This window comes from Fundulus heteroclitus, chromosome 21 (genome assembly GCF_011125445.2).
Source record: "Fundulus heteroclitus isolate FHET01 chromosome 21, MU-UCD_Fhet_4.1, whole genome shotgun sequence".
Taxonomy (NCBI): Eukaryota; Metazoa; Chordata; class Actinopteri; order Cyprinodontiformes; family Fundulidae; genus Fundulus; species Fundulus heteroclitus.
This window is the reverse complement of record NC_046381.1, coordinates 21,339,350-21,361,150: the sequence shown is the minus strand read 5'-3', so window position 1 is coordinate 21,361,150 and position 21,801 is coordinate 21,339,350. Positions and strand designations below refer to the sequence as shown.

General features: G+C 39.3%; 1 protein-coding gene across 13 annotated transcripts in view; it reads left to right on the top strand.

The window, feature by feature from the left end:
• The window catches only part of arhgef4 (Rho guanine nucleotide exchange factor (GEF) 4), a 155,513-nt gene that overhangs the window by 85,810 nt on the left and 47,902 nt on the right, over positions 1 to 21,801 (top strand). For 8 of the 13 annotated variants that reach the window (XM_036125235.1, XM_036125233.1, XM_036125232.1 and 5 more), the window contains 7 exons: positions 3,105 to 3,284; positions 3,750 to 3,950; positions 4,523 to 4,702; positions 4,849 to 5,081; positions 8,761 to 8,890; positions 9,001 to 9,132; positions 17,064 to 17,307. In XM_036125235.1, coding sequence (XP_035981128.1) covers positions 3,105 to 3,284; positions 3,750 to 3,950; positions 4,523 to 4,702; positions 4,849 to 5,081; positions 8,761 to 8,890; positions 9,001 to 9,132; positions 17,064 to 17,307 — 1,300 coding nt within the window. Of the gene's footprint in view, positions 1 to 3,104; positions 3,285 to 3,749; positions 3,951 to 4,522; positions 4,703 to 4,848; positions 5,082 to 8,760; positions 8,891 to 9,000; positions 9,133 to 17,063; positions 17,308 to 21,801 lie in introns of those variants that run through there. The other 5 variants (XM_036125239.1, XM_036125237.1, XM_036125236.1 and 2 more) reach the window with 2 other exon arrangements.

Below are 21,801 nucleotides of genomic sequence, written 5' to 3'. Positions count from 1 at the left end.
GTCCGACAGATAAGATTTAAACCAGCCATCAGAACACTTATGATCGGCTGGCAGCCTGATGGTCCTCTTTTGCATGTAACAACTAGTTTTGTTGTATGGGTCAACAAAGAGAAACCCATCCATACTTTGATTATAGACCATAGATGTCTCTAGCCATTAGGCTCCAAAAAACAAATATTCTTTTTTTTTTTTAAGTGGATACCTTATAACCGCTGGAGATAGGCAACAGCCACTCCACATCCCTGCATGAATAAGCAGGTATGGACAATGGACGGATAGATATCTCATAGTCAACCAAAGTATGACCAATTTTATTTTACATCTGATCTTGCACAAATTATACTTACAGTAATGGTGTGCAAAATAAAAAAAATGAAAAAATTAATGTCTTTGCATAGAATGGGGTCTAACGAACAAATTATATTTGCCCGACAACATTTCTTCTCATTTTTTTTTTTTTTTTTAGCTCTCTATATCGGATAATGGTGGGAGGTGATCGGACACAGCTGCATGTTGCTGTGTAAATTCCTGTTAAACATTGCATTTGTTCTGCACTGCCAGAATGTCTTTTCTTTGCACAAGCTGTGTGCAGCTGTTTAGCATAGCAACATAATGTCTACCAGAAACATTGTGGTGTTATGTAGTCAAAGAGGAGATTTCCTGACAAGCGTTTAAATAGGCTAAACGGTGTAGATGTGCTGCTTAGCAACTGTCATGTGGCCTTTTTTTCCTCATTGACATCAAAGATCCATGTACCTGAAAGCTAAATCACAAGGAAAATAAGAAAAGAGATAGTGTAAGAGCCATCTACTGGTTCTTTTCATGTCCTGAAGGAGAAGGAATTGAATATTGTGCAATATGTTTTGCCTGTTATCTCTGAAAGGGGAACTGTTATATTAAGCCCGTTTGCTGATGTAATAATGGGCATATTGTTTCTTCAAAAGCCTGTTTGGATGACCATCATCATTGTCATTAATGTTTGTGTTTCACTTACAGCGTTATACAGTAGGTGGGCACGGTGTAGCCTGGAACAACATCTTATGTGGACCGAATGTCTGCTAGCAAAAGTTCTCCCTTCTCAGAATGCTAATCACTAAGCCACAATTGTCTGAAGACAGTCCCCACAACATTTTATCAGGCTTTTCTACCATCATATTCCTCTGCCCAATGATCACTGGGTCGACCACGGATTAGCAGATAAATTGTGACAAGCTGTGAGGGAATGACTTTATTTGCTGTAAACGGTCAACTACACTTGTGCGTAGTGCTGCACGGTGGATGGATTGGCTCTGCTGGAAGACCTAGCAAGGGAGAATTAGGAGGGAATGTGGTTTCAGGGATCACAAATTTCATGGCCAATGATGATAAACTGCAAATATCCTGCTTTAGACAACAAGCATTGCATTTTGCAATCATTCAATAATGCTAGGCTTTTGTTTGCTCCTGCTGAGGGTTTTTCTGCCTGTACCAGGTTTCTGATTTCTTTAATAAATCTTTCAAAGTGCACCTCTATGTCTGGCTCAGATATCGGGTTGTCTATTTTGTTTGAAGCATTCCACCTAGCTATCAAACAAAGTAGTCAAGCTCACATTTTATTAATCCGACCCAGTGGATTGCATTGAATGATGGCTTTTCAGCAACACTGCTGCTGGACAAGTAGCGAGAGTGAAGAGAACTCCCGTCCAGCAGAAGCTGCTTCAGTGTGAGTGGCCATCTGCTGGTTAGAAAGCCAAATGGAAATAAATTTGCCCAAAAGGTCTCTGTTTCCACCACATTTGAGCTCAGTTTTAACCCTCTTATCAGCATCAGCGCAAAAGTATTCCCCCCCATTTAATCTGTAGTTGTACATTAAAAAACAAAGTAGTACTGGATAACTGTGAGATTCTGTAAACTAAAGTTGTCTTGAAAAAAAAACGCAGATGCACTCACATTTGTAACTAATTCTAAAATAAAAACAATAAATCCTTGTGGTCTTTATGTAATTTTGCCCATATGAGGTTTAAAATCCTGACTGTTCAAGCGCGTTAGCTCACAATCATCAATCATCTTTATTAATTTCATTAATTTATGTATTTATTAATCATTATTTTAGTTACCAGTAACTAAAGAGGAACAAAATGTAACAGAGGCTTCCTTGCTTGGCTTTGCTATACCTGTATATCCTACGTATAAAATCAAGTTGCAGAAAACGCTTCCTTTTACCTGTTAGTGTTAAAGGTTGGGGTCTTTAATTAAAATCCACATGTATAAAGCAAAGCTAAAAGGGACATCAGCTCTAAAATGAAGGGAGGCGCATAGGCCTGCATTACCAGCAGGGGTCCTCATAAAGCTAGAAAAACAGTGGCACAGCTAAACAGCAGCTGCTGGCTGTGCCCACAAACTCAAGTTTACCTTGAGTAGTGTTGCAGCGTCTTTCTTCATGAAGCATATGGGTTTTCCTGAAAAAACACAAGATAAAGCTTTCATTCAGAGCAGGAACGTCAGGGTGAGCTCACTTCAAGTTCATCATGTAAAAGCAGCCTGTTTCACTTCAAGATTCTTCAAAATACTATGAGTTCCACTCATGAACACATTGATTTAAAAACAAAAACAATATTGCCATTATTATTGACATATATCATTTAAAGGTTTTCAATGGCACAAGATTTTCTAGAAAGTATTTTCAAGAAGACCAAGCCAACGGTAATGACCAAGTAAAAATCACTTGCTCCAAAACGAACACCTCTGAGTAAATTTGGCACCTGCAGATGTGAATGAGTCAAATGCCTTCTGGAGGAACGTTTAAAGGTGGGACAGGACAGATATGGAGCTATTTGGTCATAATGACGAGAAGAATGTTCTACAGACTACAGACTTTGTCTATATGGTTTCATTTAATTGACTTTGCAAAGTGCCTTGAGATTAGTTTTATTGTAAATTGGTGCTATGTAAATAAAACAGAATTGAATTGAAACCTAAGAACACTGTAACAGCTGTCAAGGATGGCAGTGTTATACCGTGGGGAGAGTTGAACTTCTCTTTTTCTTTTCTACCTACCAGTTTTCATGTGGCTGCCATGAAATGACTTGATATGTAGTCACAGTGTCTCTGTTGTGACTCAACAGCTGATCAGTGATGGCGGTGTGGTGTATGCTGAGGCCCTGTGGGACCATGTTACCATGGACATCCAGGAACTAGGCTTCAAGGCAGGTGATGTCATCGAAGTGATTGATGCCTCAAACAAGGAGTGGTGGTGGGGCCGCATCATGGACAGTGAGGGCTGGTTTCCTGCCAGCTTTGTACGGGTGAGGGAAATTCTGCTGACACTTTTACTTAGGTGTGTATGGACTATATCTCATTGCTTAAAGCTACAGTAGGTAATGTTTGTATAAACATATTTTTTCACATATTTATTAAAACTGTCACTATGTCCTGACACTAAAATATGAGACAGATAATCTGTGAAAATATCAACTCACACCCCCTTTCCCGCACAGTGTGTGTGTGTGTGTGTGTGTGTGTGTGTGTGTGTGGAGGAGGGGGGGGGGGGGCTGTAAGGTGTGCTTGTTCAAATTTTTAGGCTAAATTCCACGGTTTTCTTAAAACTCCCTACTGCAGCTTTAAGTACTAATTGCTGATGCTGTCGTACAACAAACCAACACATATTACTAATATATTACCTTTCATTTATTTTCCAAAAACAAAAGAAAACTGTATAAAAATGAGTTGTACATTTTGACCACCAAGGATTGTAACTGTGTTCTCCAAAGCTGCGTGTGAATCAGGATGAACCTATGGAGCAATTTTCAGCCTGTCTGGAGGAGTCCCACTGTGGAAATGAAGAGCAGGCAGGTCTGGCTTTGTTATCAGGACCTGGGATACCCTGCAAAGAACAGATGAGAGCCAACGTGATCAATGAGATCATGAGCACAGAGCGAGACTACATCAAGCACCTGAAAGACATCTGGGAGGTCTGCAACCAAATTGACTTAAACTACTGTTGGATTCATACTCTCAAATATTGTTACATGTACTTAGTAATTTATTTTGATAATAAACTATTTTCTACAGTGGCATAAAGTGTAATGCTGAAATAAAAACCTATGCAATGAGCAAAGTAAAAACCTTGTGCACATCAAAGCAATATTTGCTTATTGATTGCAATTTAGTTTAGTTTCTTGTTTCTACTTGGTTGTTTCAAGATATTTCAATGATCATCAGTTTAAAACATAAAACATAGTATTTATCAAGTCATATAAATGTGTTCTAAATGTATAAAACAAGTAAGGTTTTTTTCTGAGCCCATTGGTAGAAAGTACTTGTTTTTCTGTTTAGTTTACTGTTTGACTCTAAAATTTCTAGATCATTATTAATTAAAGTGGTTTTGCTCTGTAAAATAACAAACCACCTGAAAGTCAAGTGTATGCTTCACCAACAGAGCAGATAGGTTTTTCCTTTTAGTTGCATTTTTTTACTTAGCATTTTCTGAGTGACCAATCAAATCCCGTTCAGTAATCTCTGGTCGTCATTTTGTTTCTATCAGGGTTACATCAAACAGTGCCATAAGAGGACAGACATGTTCACTGAAGAGCAGCTTCGAACCATCTTTGGCAACATTGAAGATATCTACAAATTCCAGAGAAAGTTCCTGAAGGACCTGGAAAAAAAGTTCAACAATGAGCAGCCTCACCTGAGTGAGATAGGTTGTTGTTTCCTTGAACATGTAAGATATTTGTTCAAATGAACTTTAAAAACAGGTCACATGGATTTTCTGATGTCTAACAATAGTTAGGATGTACATTTTCCTTCATACAATGTTTAAAGGCTATCTCACCTCAAACCATTTATCTCTATTTCTTTTTTATCCAGCAAACAGATTTCCAGATTTATTCAGAGTATTGTAACAACCACCCAAACGCCTGCATCCAACTCTCCAAGCTGATGAAAGTCAACAAGTATGTGTTTTTCTTTGAGGCCTGTCGATTGCTCCAGAAGATGATTGATATTTCTTTAGACGGCTTCCTACTAACGCCAGTGCAGAAGATCTGCAAGTATCCATTACAGCTGGCTGAGCTCCTCAAATACACCAACCCACAGCACAGGTGACTGCATTCTGGCTTTAACTGCTGCTTATCAGGATGCTATTGACTGGTTTTAAACAGCAGGTCCAACATTTACCACAAAAGGTTCAATTATTCCTACAGAAGTGAACATTTTATCTTTACCAAAAAAAAAATGAATGGATCACAAACACCAATTTTCATGTGGGCTAATGAAAGAAAGAAGATTGAAAGCCCTGTTGCTAGGTTAAGGTTGTAGTTTTCTTTTAAATGCAGTATTAAAACACCCACACTAATCATGCTAATTTATCTCAGGTCAGACTTGATATTTCCATGTTCAACCAGATGCAGTACAGTACATTTTCATTGTTGTGCAAACAAAGCCCTTAATGTTCCTGATTACCTGAGCACCACTTAAGAACACTCCTATTTTGGAGATGATACTTTTAGAGATGCAACGATCTAAGATTTCTTGCCCAATATATGATCTGCATTTTGTACAGACCAGGCCTGGTAATATCAATTTTAACTGAATTGTTTAAATGGTTAAGTCAGTAAAGCATGGAGCTAAATTCGGGCTATAATTTTTGTTGGAAAAACAAAGTAAACTTTCAGATTTTTTCCCCATTCTGAATTTCTGGCCCTGTTTGGCATGGGAGTGGGGACTAACATGAGTGGCTGAGGATTTATGTTTTGAAAAAGAGTTAGTGTTAACCTAACACGCTTCACTGATCTAAGATGTTTCAACAGACGGCGATACTGAAGAATCTGTTCAACATTTTGTCCCATGTGGGACATTCCCCAATGTCAAAAGCCTCTGTGATACTGGCCGACTCTAATTGGCTGCTCTGTACCACAGGAAAGATGCAGGTGGGGTAGGAGGCAAAAGCAGACTAGAACAGACTTGGCCAGAAGCTGTGGACAGAATCTGAGTAGAAGCTACCGATGTGTGTCCAGCATGAGCAGAGTGAAACACAGAATGACACATGAATCCTTCATGAAGGCGATGAACACCTCCCAGGGATGGCTTTAGCTAAAGTCCCTTAAATGATCATTTAAGGGACTTTAGCTTTAGCCCACCTCTAGCCGTCAGTGTAAGCATTACTGTGTAAGGCTTATGACTCTAAAAAACTTGGGGTTTAACAGAAGCGGAGAGAGGAGATCCAAAGTATTCTTTACGGAGTTAAAATTTACATATTTTCCTCAGTCATGGCAAGAACGATGATATGAACTTTAAAGCAGTAATTTTATAGGTTAGATATTGGATATTTAAGCTGCGCTGGTTTGTGTTCTGTGTCCCAAAGAACAGTCCAACTTGCTGCCGCTGCAGCAGTGTGGAGAAGGCTCCCCATCTTCTCCCACACACGCAACTTTCAAACCAAACACTCTTTCGAGGCTAAACTTAACAGTTTTCAGTGTAAATTGAGAGAAAGCCTCGTTAAACTCACAGATCTGATTTAGGGTATTAAATACAGCACGTCTGTCTGCATGTGGAAAGTTGAAGTGTCTCTCTTTTCTTTTTTTCTTAGGCGTGGTTCTTGGTTTGTAAATAGTAAAATTCTATTTCGGTTTGACACATTCTCTTCATGATGATCCGTAATATTAATGTTGTCGCTCTTCAATTTTTTCGGGACTTCTTCAGAGAAAACCTTATTGTCTCTCCTCACCCATGGCCAGTCAGTGAACAGCAGTCTGTTCACATCGCATCTCGGCCCTATTCTGCTCTGGGGTCTCATTTATAAAACTTTGTATGGAATCCATACTAAAAGTGTATGTACGCCAAGCATACGGCAAAAAATATTCAGATTTTTAAAACCATGCACATGAGCACGCAATTTCCCTTTACAGATCATAGCTGTACTTGAATGTTTGTGTACCAGTTTCCGCCTCATGTTCTGCCCTCTACACACCAGATTCCACCATAAGTGGTCGATGCAAAGCACCTTAGTGTGTGTTAAAAATGGGTCAGCTGACTGTATTTTGATGATGATTATATCTTGGTAACGTGGCAACCACGAAAACAAAGCAAAGAAACTGTGAGAAAATCTCAGAGAGAGGATGATTCAATGTGAAAATCAGAGATAAAAGCACATATGATGCCCAAATTAAAATAAGTTGTTAATAAATTGTTAAAATAAGTTGTTAAAAAGTAAACAGTGCCATGCTCCATATTGAAATTCCCCTGTGGCTGTACGTTCAGATCAACATTCAGAGGAGGGAGGGAGCCCAGGAGAAATGAGCGGTTTTCCCCGCGATTATTAACACCCACCCCCAACAAAAACAAAAACTGCAAAAAGCATTTTAGGAAGCACTATGTTGGCCAGTCCTCATTATTGGCCAGGAAATATTTGATCCCTGAAACTGTGTTTCCTCAATTCTCTCATCTGCACAGTCTTCCAACAGTGCCAATGTATCCACCCAGCAGCATTACACAACTTCTTACAATGATCTGTTAATCTGTGGAACACGTCACTCTGATGACCATCAGGGGGGAGGAATGTGATGGTATAAAACCCTTAGAAAATGTGGTGCAGACCTTTATTTACAGTCCAAAAACATGACTGTTAGGTTAATTGGCTTCTCCAAATTGTCCTTAGGTGTGAATGCTTGTTTGTCCTGTCTGTCTCTGTATTGCCCTGAGACAGACTGGTGACCTGTCCAGGGTGTACCCCGCCTCTCGTCCAGTGAACGCTGGAGATAGGCACCAGCACCCCCCATGACCCCATGAGGGATTAAGCGGTTTGGAAAATGGATGGATGGATGGCATTTTGTAATTTATTTGAAATGTCCCATATGTATATTGAAGTGTCATCAGCATAAGAATGAATAACAATGTGGTTTTGAATGCTTATGATTTATGATTAAAGTCTGATATAGAGTGAAATTGAACGTTTGAGAGGAATCCACGTGTAGTTTGGCTGCAATTCACCATTTTACCAATTTTCTCCATATCCAAAATGAGTGTCCTTCGCTGCTGTGAGGACTGCACACTTTTTTTAATGGCATACGCACATTTTGTGTGTATGCAAGCTTTATAAATGAGACCCCTGATCAGCTCTCCTCCTGAGCAGGACCGAAAACAATCTAGCCCGGAGATGAAAAAACTTTATTTTAAATGTTCGCAAAGCGGGCAGAGCCGAGAAGAGACAAGCCAAATAGAGCCGGTGTTAAAGGGGTCAAAGAAGCACAAGATTGCAGCAGGAGCATCTGATCACATCGCTCTACTCAGCATCTTCTCTTCTTCTGCTTCCTCCTTAGAAGCATGTTTTTGTTTTTTCAAAACCAATCACATAAACATTAAATATCAATGATGTCTTATAGAAATTTCCAGTTCTCACGGTTACTGAATGCAACAGCTGGGGATGTTTAGTGCAGCCACTGTGTTGATTCGTAGATCCATACCCCTGTCCTCGCGCCCACACCCAAAAGAGGGCCAGAATATGAAACTAAAGAAAAATCTGAAAGTGTAAAGAACAACAACTTGAATCTAAACAATAGTTTAGAACTTTTTTTAGTTCAGTTTTTTCAGTTATTTTTTTTTTTCAAACAAACTTTTCAGCCACAATGTAACTCCAAAGCAGAAAACAAATGAAAACATAAAACATCATTGGCAGGTATTGCGTTTATGTCAATACCTGGCAAGAGTTTGCTTTTGAGCGATAGAATGCTGGACTAAATGACTATTTTTAAATAGTTTTTAATGTTCCTATTGGGTCTTCAGGGACTACAAGGATGTGGAGGCAGCCTTAAATGCCATGAAAAATGTCGCCAGGCTGATCAATGAGAGGAAACGGCGCCTTGAAAACATTGACAAAATTGCCCATTGGCAGAGTTCTATTGAAGACTGGGAGGTTTGAAGTGATACATTGCTCTGAAATCTGTTGTGTGACACTGGAAAATGCAACTGTAATAGGTCTGCGAAACAAGCAGCAGCAGTATGAGTGTGGTCTGATCCATGCAGGGTGAAGATGTTCTGGTCAGAAGCTCTGAACTGATCTTTTCTGGAGAGATGACCAAGCTATCCCAGCCGCAAACTAAAAGCCAGCAGAGAATGTTTTTTCTCTTCGACCATCAGATGGTTTACTGCAAAAAGGTACTTAAGTCATTTACTTCTTCTAATTAATGGTCTGGAAGTCATAACAAGGTATTATAGTATTCATCTTTGAGAAATAGGATATATTGCTAAAATAATAATTTTTACTTCTACACATAGGCCTAGGCCTGCACACAACCAGGGTGGTGAGCAGTTTATATTTGTACTGCCAAAAGTATTGGCTCACCCTTCCAAAAATACTGAATTCAGGTTCATTAATTACTTCCTTGGCCACAAGTGTATAAAATCTAGCACCGAGGCATGCCAACTACTTCTATAGACATTTTTAACATATGGGTTGCTCTCAATGCCAAGAAATAGAATGTCCTCACTGATGGATATTCTAAAGTCAACTATTAGTGGTAATTAGGGCTGTCAATCGATTAAAAAAATGTATCTAATTAATTACATACTCTGTAATTAATGAATCTAAATTAATCACATATAATTTTTGCTGTGAAAGTATTTTAAATATTTAAATTCAAACGATTCAATGAATAATCAGCATTAGATACATTAAAGTATCGGCTGTATCTAATGCATTATCCGTTGAATACTGATAATGCATTTGGCCACCGGGCCGGACTAAATCGTTTGTCCAGCAGTCACAGACTCGCTATCTGGACGGTATCTGGCAATCTGATACCATCAACTTACTCTTAAAACGATCTTGTGATACATTATCAAAAGAAGAAAAATACGTCGAGAACTCGTCGTTTGCTCTGTTTGCGTCTGCCACTGTGCTCGCCTTCTGCCTTCCAGTCCGGCGCGGAGGCGCGAAAAACCCGGATGAAAACAATAGCAGTGAACTCCCCTATACCAGGGCTTTTCAAATTCATTGAATGTGAGCCTCCCCTTGGAAAAGGTAAAGATAACCAAGCCCCCCACCCCCACCCCCAACCACAAACCTACCCCACACAGGTCCCTGCAGTAAATGCATCTTTCTTTTGTGTTCCTAGAATGCTGTGCTTCAAAAACAACTGATAGCCCAACACATGTTTTTTTTTTGTATTTCTTTTAACAAAGTACATTCATAAAAAAGGCCTATTCATAAAATATCCATCCAAATATTTCCATCTTACATGCTACTTTTACTGAAACATCACGGACAGAGGGCTTAGTTTTAAAATTGAGCTCTCATTAGATCAAATTCATAAACAATTGTTTTCAACAGCAGACAAACTGAACTAAACAGACAGCAATGTCAAACTGAACTCACGTCAACAGGAGACATTAACTGAAATAATAATAAAAAAAGATAACCTGAATTTAACAGACGTCAACATATTCCATATTCCAATCTACTTTTTAGGCTAATATACACAATTGAGACCTATTGCTATTTTATTAGTTTTTATCTCTTATCTGATGTATTTCTGATGTTTGGCACTTTGTTTTACCTCGTGTTAAAGTGCTCTTTAAATAATGATGACATTCATGATGATTATGATCAGAATAAACTTTTCCATCACCTCCCAGAAGCTGGAAAGAAAAGAGACAAAAACATTTTGTCTCTTTTTCACACCTCACTTACTAACTCTAATATTTTAGTCTAAATACTTTAGCCTAAATATTTTAGGCTAAAATATGACACTTTTTATTTGTTTTTCTTCAATCCCTCTGTGATGTTTAGTAATTTCTGCTAAAGGCTGCAGCATTTTGATTTAATTCATCTGAATGCAGTATTTGCAAGCTGTACTCTGATTGGATGAAAAAAAACTGTCTGTGATTGGCTTTAACTGCCGAGCGAGAGCACAGCTGGTGTTGAGCGTGGAATGAGCAGGTACGCGCGAGCAAAGTAGTGCGTGAGCAGAGATGGAACTCACGGCGAGGACAGCGGGTTGAGAAGAGTTTTTCAGACCGTGCCAGACCGGTTCTGAGCGTTGAGAGTTGTTTCACTGCGTGCTTGGATTGGTTCCTGCGCGCTCAAACAGAAGGCACAAATATCGCGACTAGTTTCACAGAGTTGAGCAGCAGCTCTGTCTTCTTCTCTGTCTTCTCGCGCCTCCCCTGTGACTCTTTGGCGCCCCCCAGGGGAGGCGCACCTCACCGATTAATCTGCGTTATTTTTTTTTAATCCATTTTTTTTTAAATAATTAATCGAAATTAACGCGTTATTTTGACAGCCCTAGTGGTAATATAACAAAGACAGACAGGCTTATAGAATATCTGCAGTATCTTTGCAAACACTGATGGATCTATGCCTCCTCAGAAAGTACAGTCTACTCTGTCTCTTCTTGTAGACAGCTTCATCTGTTTCTCCAGTTGAGTTTGTTGTCAGGGTGAACACCAAGGTATTTATACTCGTCCACATTCTCTATTTCTTCTCCCATGATAGAAATCTTATCTGGCCTATTCTGTTTCTCCTGAAATCTACAATCATGTCCTTTGTTTTGCTCTTTTGTTTTACTGTTTTAGAACTGTACAAACATTGTGTCTAAGATCTAAAGACCCATCTTTATCTATAAGTATGTTTTATCCACAACTCCTTAAGTGGAATTGGTTGAGCTAGCCTGGCCAGCTAGAGTGACTTATGCCATAGGTATTCAGTAAACAGCTTGTCGGTCTGGACAGGCTCAGATTCTCCAGTCTGAAACTTATTGGACCAATCACAGCGCAGGAGGCAGGAATTTTGATGCATCACTTAATATAATGCAGCAGGGCTTTTCTGTAATCATAACAGTCAAAATGGCGGCTGCATCTGGGTGATATTTTAATGGTGTCAACTATTATGTCCTGAATGAGCTGGATATATCTTTCAAAACTCAACAACTGGCTGCTCTAAGAGCTAAAACAGCGCATGTTACTTGAACTTTGTGTCACATCCGTAGTTCTCTGATTAGTCTGTTTCTGCAAATCAAAGAACATTTGAGCAAGATAACGCTATTTGCTATCCGGTAACAAACAGCTGTCACTCAGTCTGTCACACATCTTCACACAAAAGGTGCTGCGCACACAAACACACGGCACATGACAAACGTGTGCAGGCCTGCATGTTTAAGGGGATAGCTGTTTTAATTCAAGATAAATAACCTTTAAACTTTAACTTTCACACAGCAATGGAAGATTATGAGAAGAATATTCTATCCCTCTGTGCCAAGACTGCAGCATTTAGAAACAAATCTTAGGAAATAACTCTAGTGTTGCCAGTTATTGTGAGAGAAACAAGCAACCAGCTCTATTACCTCTACCTTGTAAAAGGTATAAATTAACAAGGCCAAAGTTGTTGACAATAAGCGGATGTGGCAGCACTGCTGGAAGCCTGAAACACCATGCTACATGTTTCTGGTGGTCCCCCTTCCCCTCTATCATCATTCTTTAACAAATAAACAATAAAAAATAATCAAGCTCCATCATATATCAGAGCTCTGATTACCCCGTATGTTCCTAACAGAGCACTTCGCTCTCAGACTGCAGGTCTGCTGGTGGTTCCTAGAGTCTCTAAAAGTAGAATGGGAGGCAGATCCTTTAGCTATCAGGCTCCTCTCCTGTGGAACCAACTCCCAGTTTTGGTCCATGAGGCAGACACCCTGTCTACTTTTAAGACTAGGCTTAAAACTTTTCTTTTTGACAAAGCTTATAACTAGAGCGGCTTATGTTGACCTGACCTACCTATGGGGATGTGCTTCTATGGGCTTAGGCTACTGGAGGACATCAGGGACTATTTTTCTCACTCTATCGAGTTCTACTGTTCTTCAATTATGCATTGCTTGTCATTGTTTCAGCTTTTAACTTTTTGTTCTCTCTTTTTTTTCTTCATAGTAGGTACACCTGGTCTGGCGTTCTGTTAACTGTGACATCATCCAGAGAAGACGGCTCATCCGCTACTACCATCTAATGTAGAACAGATTACTAGATCAATGTGTGCTTCTGTGCTTTTTTGTCTCTCTTGTTGTGTCTCTGCTCTGTCTTCTGTAACCCCAGTCGGTCGAGGCAGATGACCGTTCATACTGAGCCCGGTTCTGCCGGAGGTTTTCCTTCCCGTTAATGGGGAGTTTTTCTTCCCACTGTCGCTTCATGCTTGCTCAGTATGAGGGATTGCAGCAAAGCCATGTACAATGCAGACGACTCTCCTTGTGGCTCTATGCTTCTCCAGGAGTGAATGCTGCTTGTCGGGACTTTGATGCAATCAACTGATTTCCTTATATAGGACATTTTTGACCAATCTGTATAATCTGACCCAATCTGTATAATATGATTGAACTTGACTTTGTAAAGTGCCTCGAGATGACATGTTTCATGAATTGGCGCTATATAAATAAAATTGAATTGAAATGCAAAATAAATCATGATGTTTAAGGTTACCTATTGTTAAAACATCAGTGATATAATTTATTTAATGCTCATTATTTTTTACCAGAATAGCATAAATAAAGATTGGCTTCATCACTGCTGTATAGGAGAAACATGTTTTTTGTATTTTACACATGCTGGTTAAATATCACTCAAGGATTGCTGTAGGGCAGTAAGTTGCCCAGTGTTTTGTACAGATGTGTTGGAAAAAACTAGTCCATCTGATTCATGCAGACCCCCAGAAGCTCAGCCCTGAGTTCAGTATCTTTCCACCTCATGTAATGCCGGTGACAAACCCAGAAAGCTCGGTTAACCGATGAATAAAGATATTTGAGTCACACAGCAGTGTACTGTTTACAGAAAAAATTGTGGATACTGGCATTTTGGTTTTTGAGCAATGGGAGCTAACCGCATCATAATGACAAGAAAGGTAAAACGAAAACAGCACCGCTTTGTTTGTGTGTGGAGCCGTGACATTTACTGAGAGAAGTCTGCGTGGAGCATTGCAAGCCAGGACAGTGACGTAAATAGTGGATGACTATCTTGTTGTGAACATTATCATACTTACAGTTATTGAAACCTAGACGATTACCAGTCCACAAACAATTTCTAATCTTAGCCTGAATGATAATGCGATGAACAAAAAGTTAGCCGCACATTATCTACTTTTGAATTATCGCGACTGTACCCATCACTGGCCGTAAGTCAGTCTGACTAGTCAGGCTAAGTTTGAGCTTCAACTGGTTCAAGTTGTGTAAAAAAGTTTTCCATCAGGCACCTGATGGGTGTGTGTGAGAGTCATGACTGTCTGGAAAAAAATTTCTATCAGGTGCCTGAAGTTTGTTGAGTTTTTACTACTTTGTTTTCACCTTCTTTGGAAGGTGTGACATTAAGGTACGTTCACATTACAGCGATTAAGGCTACACTTTTTTGCCGGCTGTTCGCACAGCGGGCAACAAGCCAGAAATGCAGCTGTACAATGGCGCTATTTATTGACACTTTGACTTAACTGGAGCCTAAGGCCCCTCCCTCACTTTTTTGCAGGCTTGGTTCTTTCTGGACTTTTCTCTGTAGTAATAATTGGTTGAGTCATACAACTCAGTCTAGCAGCAAACCGCCACTCTCAGCTTTTTTTTGGATGGTGAATGAAAACTGCTTCATCTCGGCCGCAGTCCTACCCCCCACGTCACAGCCACATCTAGTTCCTGATTGGCTGTCACAGCATGACAAGACATAAAAGTTCAGCTTTTTCAACTCCAACAACTGTCGCTTTTTCTTGTCGCTCTTGCTTCGCTTTGATAGTCAAAATCACACATTTTGCATCACTAGAATGACCTCTGTGGCCTCGCTTAGCCTGCGTAACGTCACGTAGCTCCCATGTGGCACCTGTGCATAGGGATATCATGTAAATATGTTGCTCAGCCTGACACATTCATGTTCAATGTGAACACATCCTTAGGGTTGGAAGGGACTAGGCCTGTGAGCCTCATTGCCCAGGGGCCCCTGGAGCTCCTGTTCTAGCTTTGTCTGACACTTTAAAATCTCCCAGATCAATGCTGTCATATTATTTCAAACAGTTATTTGTTTCAAGACCTGTTTGTTTTCTCAATTTAATTCTTTTTTACAATGACAATTCACAGTGCTGTATCTCCTTAATATCCTACTTTGATAATAATTATTAAACAATCCAGTAAAGATTAAATTATTATTTCAGTTGGTTAAAATTTGTTGTATTCTGCTGGGTTTCCTTAAATAGAAGTCATTGACTTGCAGCAATCTTTCCCCTTAAGCAGAGGCGTCATCATCACCTCAGAAGTGAGGTGGACATATTTTTCAGAGATCTATTGAGTGATTTATCATTCTGCAGAGCCTCTCCTTCGTGGATAAAAACCCCATAATCCCTAACAGCCACAGTACAGTAGCATGGGGCCACCTTTAGTTCTTTAAACTAAAGTTTTAGCTGCCAAACTTTGGTTGTGTTGACACTACAGGGTAAGTAGCCAAGTGCCAAGTGAAATGCTCATTCTTTTGTGGCAATAAAGATTGCTTTTAAATAAGTGGAAAGCCATATAGTGAGCACAAGTTCTGCACAGAAATGAAAGACAATTGGATTTATTCCTTGCATGAACTAACTAGCAATAGATGTAACTTAGGTAACAACATTAGTATTATTATTAACTAGCTGAACATGACATCTTGGCATATACTAACTTGTCATTTAGCTAACATCTGCATTCAACAGCACTATTCAACTTACGCGATTTGTTTGGAAACTTCTTTTTGCCTTTTGCTTGTTCTGGCTGGTTTGCTGAAGTTCATTCTGACACATACCATTCAGCTAGATCTCCTGACAGTGATCCACCTGAGTACGTCTACACTCATGGAGCATTTAAAGACGGCTTCCAAAAACACATTACCGCATTGGCAATAATGGTGTTCGCAGTTGTAACAGTTGAAAAAAGTGCGATAAACAGAGGGCACAGATACGGGAAGTTTGGGGAAACCTGTGCCACACGTACACTGTGTCTATTATGGCTCTTAGCAAGCATGTAGTGACAGTGGACATTCACTTGCATTACGTCGTTAACTTTGCAGTAATGCCTCCTATTGAACATGCATGTAGCATCAGTGGAAAGGAAATTTCTCCAGGGAGAGGAATGAACCTCCTGCAGAAGCAAACTCAGTGTGAACGAATGACTGGGAGTTTAAGTAGACAGAGCATTCAGCAAAAATTTTAACACAAAACCACTGACCACGGAGTAATTACTTTGAGAAATAAAAGTAAAACGTTAATGGCAGTATTAGCTCCTTTAGTGGCTTTATGTAGGAAAGAATCACAGTTAAGCAGATACAATCTGAGCCAGTCAAATGGGGTGTATTAAACTGAGTCTCAGTCCTAGTGTGTTATCACTAGGGATAACACACTAGGACTGAGACTCAGGTTATGCTTGTAAAATTTTTCTTAAACTAAAGCAATAAACAGAGGTTGACCTACAATAGTAAGGTGTGAAGGCCTGAACCAGCTGCAGTTTAGGGAAATATATACCGGTGGAAAAGAGTTTTTAAAAGTGTTTTTAGGAATAGTCAAACCTATTTTGGGGAATCCCAAAGCCTAAATAGGAGACTGTGAGCAGGAGGGAATTCCTCATCATTCAGCACAAGGTTTCCCCAGATTGTTGCACCAGTCTGTAAATTGTGATGCGTGCCTTTGTCTGACATAAAACCCTCCTTTGTTCGACAAAGCCCGTGTCTACAGAGTCTTCCTGAATCATTCATACATTGCCAACTTAAAAATGATCAACCCATAATAAATGCCACATGACTATATAGAAGGATCTACTGCAGATGGCTAGTCAAAGCAATAGCTCTTTCAATTATTTCATCTAATAGAGACACAGGGTTATCCAATAAGAGACATGACCATGTGTATCATCTATAGAAGGAGAACATGAAGTTGTTGGTAGCAGTAGCTCAACCAATACCCACCTCCAGGACAATGTCACAGCTAAAGTTCTGTTTAGCTCTGATACCATCCTGGTGTTCTGGCCAGGCAAGATGTAACTACTATGAAGAAAAAAATACAGAACATTCTCGCTTCTGACAAAAAAAGATGTCTAAACAGTTTGTTGTCATTTTAGGATCTCCTACGCAGGGACATACTGTACTACAAGGGACGCGTGGATATGGACCTAATGGAGGTGATAGATTTGGAAGACGGCAAGGAAAAAGATTTTAATATTACAGTGAAAAATGCACTAAAGCTTCGAGCAAGGAGTGGTGATGAAGTCCACCTCCTGTGTACCAAGAAACCTGAACAAAAACAACGCTGGATCCGAGCTTTCACTGATGAGAGGAAGCAGGTCCATCATGACCGTGAAACAGGTTGGTTAGTTTGTGTCAATGCTAATTAAATTCAAAAATTCCATGTTTAACACTTTACATTGCAAAAGTATTCATCAGGGATGGAGAGCTCGAGACCTGACTTGGGTTTGAGACAGGTCTCAAGAATTTTTGGTGATGCCTAAATCTTGGGCTCGTCTTGTATTGTTGGGCCTCAAAAAACTGGCCAAGGCCAGTTCAAAACTCTTGTTTTGTCAAGTATATGACAACATAACCCTCTCTAATCTTTACTGACAGACACATTCTGAAAGAAAAAACAAACTAAATATGAAATGACAGCAATATCAACAGAAGTGATGAAAGTACAGCTTCATCAATGTTATTGTTGCTTATGACAGCAAATTCCTATGGACTTTAATGTTTACAGCACCAGACAGGATTATAGCATTTAGTTGTCAAAAAGTTAAAAGATTGCGTTGGTGAGTCCACCTCCACCTAGCTTTTGCAGAGCAAACACCTGGAATCTGCCAGCATAAAAATTATTAAAAAGCTATTAAATTTGCAATTTGCTTTAAACCAACATGAAGTGTATGAAACAAATGAAAAAGAAAAAATAGTGCAAGGTAGGGATGGGAATCGAAAAACCGGCTCCTGTGGAGAACCAGTTCCGTGTGTTCCAACTCCATGGCACCGTTTGGCAGCTCGCTTAACGATTCTCTTATCGATTCCAGGCAGCACCAGAGCCGGGCAGTTTTCACTTTTTTACGCAAGTTACGCACACGGCATTCCGTAAGCAAGTACGACGTGACCAGGCGTAAGTCTAGAAAAGCAAAAAAAAAAAAAAAAATGGCACCCCATCGGGTAAAGCGATCGAAAGTTTGGCTTCATTTTAAAGGAGAAGTCCGGTCAACAAGGAAAAATCGGTGGATCATTAGCTATAACTAAAACTAATAGGTTTGTGGTGATTTAATGAATTTAGAATTAATCAATAAGAAAATAAAAGCATAAATTGTCGTCTCGATCACTGTGTATGGGGGCGGCCATTTTTGCCCAAATATGGGCAATAATGGCCGCCGACATCACATCCTGTGACGTAATGTTGCGGTAAGGCACTGCGCTCTACAAAAATTATTTCGGATTTCCAGAGGAGTTCACCATTAAAATTTGCGAGAGCTATTGTTGAAGCAACAATGTCCATGTGCATGGCAGTTAGATGTTCCAATAGATGGGGTAAAAGTGGAAAACATTAGTTTTTTCAACTTTCCAATTCACGATCCACCACGGGCTCTTTTGTTGGAATGCCAACTTGCCATCGAACATCTGGCCAGAGAGAAAACACGTCGTCTGTAGCCAACATTTGGAAGAAGAATGTCTTCAAGATGACATGAGAGCGAGACTTTAGGTAGGTTTTTCTTTTTTATAATGTAGACTTTGCCGGGACATTTGTTTACATAATATAAAATAAAATAAAGTCAAAGTCACATAAAATAAGCTCACTTATTTTATGTGACTTTGGTCTTATTTTTTCTAAAGTCGCTTGTAAATTTCATCAGTTGTGGGGTTGCAGCAGATTTTTGGGCTTGTCTCTTAAAGTGAAGTCGCTTGTTTTGGCTCTAAATTAAGTGACGCTGAAATATCCCTCCGCCTCATAACGCTGCAGCTCATCCTGACAGCAGCAGAGTGAACTCAGAAAGAGCCGCTCGGACCGTATTTTCTGCAGTTCACGGCTGCAATAACTGATGATAACTGCTGAAAGTAGATTAAGTGGTGCAGATCACCCTTTTGAGCATAGATTGGTTCTAAAGATGAGTTTTATACTCATAACATTGCAGAACCCAACCCATAAACCATACTTTAATGTTTATTTGTTGTCTTTTTATGTCTCTAAAAGGTTAAATTAGTATTACTTTAAATTTAAATGCTTAATACCATGTCTATTTTTGTTTAAGAGGTTACATTTTTTCCCCAAATTGGAATAGATAAGAGAATCGATAAGGAATCGAATCGTTTCACAGAATCGATAAGCCAAATCATAGCGCACGATGTAAAGAAATAGACCTGGCAAATGTAGTAATTTTGTGATGTCATAAAATACAGTCTATCAGTGCAAAATATTTTGTCCTGAATTAAAAGAAATATGACATGACTAAGCCTTTTATTAAAGATGGATTGGGTGATTTTTCCAGAAGTTTCCCCAGGTCCCTTTTTGAAAAACTGCTCATTCATAAGACCATCTTACTGTGCTCTTCCACTCCTCAGGGGGATCGTGTGAAAAAAATCTCTTATTTCCCTTTTTGTCACAGCTACACGGCACATCAGTATGTCAGCGACTCCAAATGACTTTCACGTGGGCTCAAAATAACCTATAAGCCAGTATAGAAGGGGCCAAAGCGTACTACATTTGGAAAATATCCCAAAGGGGTTACAAGATGCGATACAAGGTTTTCTATATCCGATTCGCTCAGCCATCCGGTCCGTCCAGAAAATTCCTTTCAAGTTGGGCAGATCTCTTCGAAATTGTTGGAAAACTCTCCCCGGTAGATTACCGAATAAGAATCTCCAAGCCCAGACAGAGTCCAGAGTACAAATGGGTTCATACAAACCAGATCAAACCGTACACTAAACTCTCCTCACAAAGTACGGAGAAGAGATAGGTGACCTCCCCTTCCATCCCATCATGAAACCCCGCCCACAATCCAAAGTGACAGGTACCACGCCCACTTCCGGTCCCTTCCAGAACTCCCTCCCCTGGAAGTCCCGACCTTAGCCTCCTCACACTTCCTGTATGACATCACCACATGATTTATGATTACCAGATGCGTGACTTATGACCTATGATTTATGACTACCAGATGCGTGACCTGTAATTTAAGACCTATTACCAAAGATCTATGACATGTAACCTAAGACCTGTATACTATGACCGACCTAAAGATGACTAGATGCTAGCGTCCATTTTGAGACATCGGCTTCCTTACGTTTACTAAATTACTGCCTTTTTAAACCGTCTAATGACCGCCTCTTAAAAATTACATCATGTAAAACATTATTTTTTTAAAAAAAATCAAAGCCTGTATTTTCAACCTCTTTAGAAGCTCACGTTGCTGGGGCATCCATTTCTCAATGAGAAAAACTCTGATATATCAGAACCAATCCTCTTCAAAGACCCCAGCCTTCCCCTCTATAGAAAGAGGCTGAATGAAAGAATCAAACTTTCTTTCAAGCTGTTATCAGTGTAGGCGTTGTAACCCTACCGTATGATTCACACATTTAAACAAATACTTAAAGAATAGGTTTAAATTCTGCACAGTATGAACATCTCATGATTGTCTTATGAGTAACTCCTGAACGCTTAGCAGACAATTTTTTTTGAGACTACCTCCTAGTCAGTTTAAAATTCTTACTCTTTAGTCATTTTTGTTCTCTTTAAAACAATTTTGCTATACTGAGAAATATTACAACTAACGTCATCTTATTCTTATATATGAATGAATCCGATTTTATTTCAAGGTTACGTTTACGGTGTTCCCGAAACATATATTTTATCAGTCTCAAACTCAGGCAAATGTTACTCACCCAATTTTGTCACATTTCAAAGCAAAGAAAGTTAAATAAGTCAAATTTACCATAAAATAAGCACAGATTTTCATACAGAAAAATACTTTTTTAAAGAAATCACCTGTTTTTAGCTAAGCACACGGTTGAACGTCTCACTGTGGAAATGTACTGCAGTGATTTTGCTGTCAGACAGCCTTTAACCACAGTGGACTCCGTGAGTTTTCATATTCTTTTACAACATAAATCTTGTGGTTGGTGAGATTTACTGTTACTCTTTTCTTTACTGTGGGGGTCAACAATCCAAAGAGACTTTTCTGACATTCTCTGCAAAAAATAAAATAAAAAATTGTCTTGAGCTGTAAAATCTATTGACAGTTTGCCTCAATAAAGATATCTTGTAGTTTTAGAAATATATGTTATTTAAATATTGTTTTAATGCTAAATAATAAAACAAAAACATTTTCTTACAATTTGTAAAAGAGGAACATAATTTAAAATAACTAAAAGTGTCTCTGACTAAATACTCCAGACCCCTCGTTTGGGACTGAGGTTGAATGAATCCCATAATCCATCCTAATTAATGTCAGGGGCGTAAAGGACCTCAAATTCTAAACATCTAACAAAATGACAGACAAACACTGAATAAGCAGAAGAAAGTGATGCTGCCTTAAAAAATCAGCAGACTAGTGTACCCTAAACTCCTTCTCACTCTCTTTACGATTTAATCATAATACCCTCTGTAAGTGCATTTTGATCCCACTATAGTTCTGCCCAGTTCCAGCTGTGCAACTCCTTGAGGCAGCCATGACTTACAGCACAGTTGTTTCTCTGTCTCATTTTAAACCTCTTCTTAAAACACACCTCTTTTCTTTGGCTTTTGACACCACGTAGAGCGTTGATTTTATGTATATACATGTATATTCTTATTCTGAGCGGGCAGCGCTTTTACCTATTTTTATTTATTTTATCTCTTTGTGC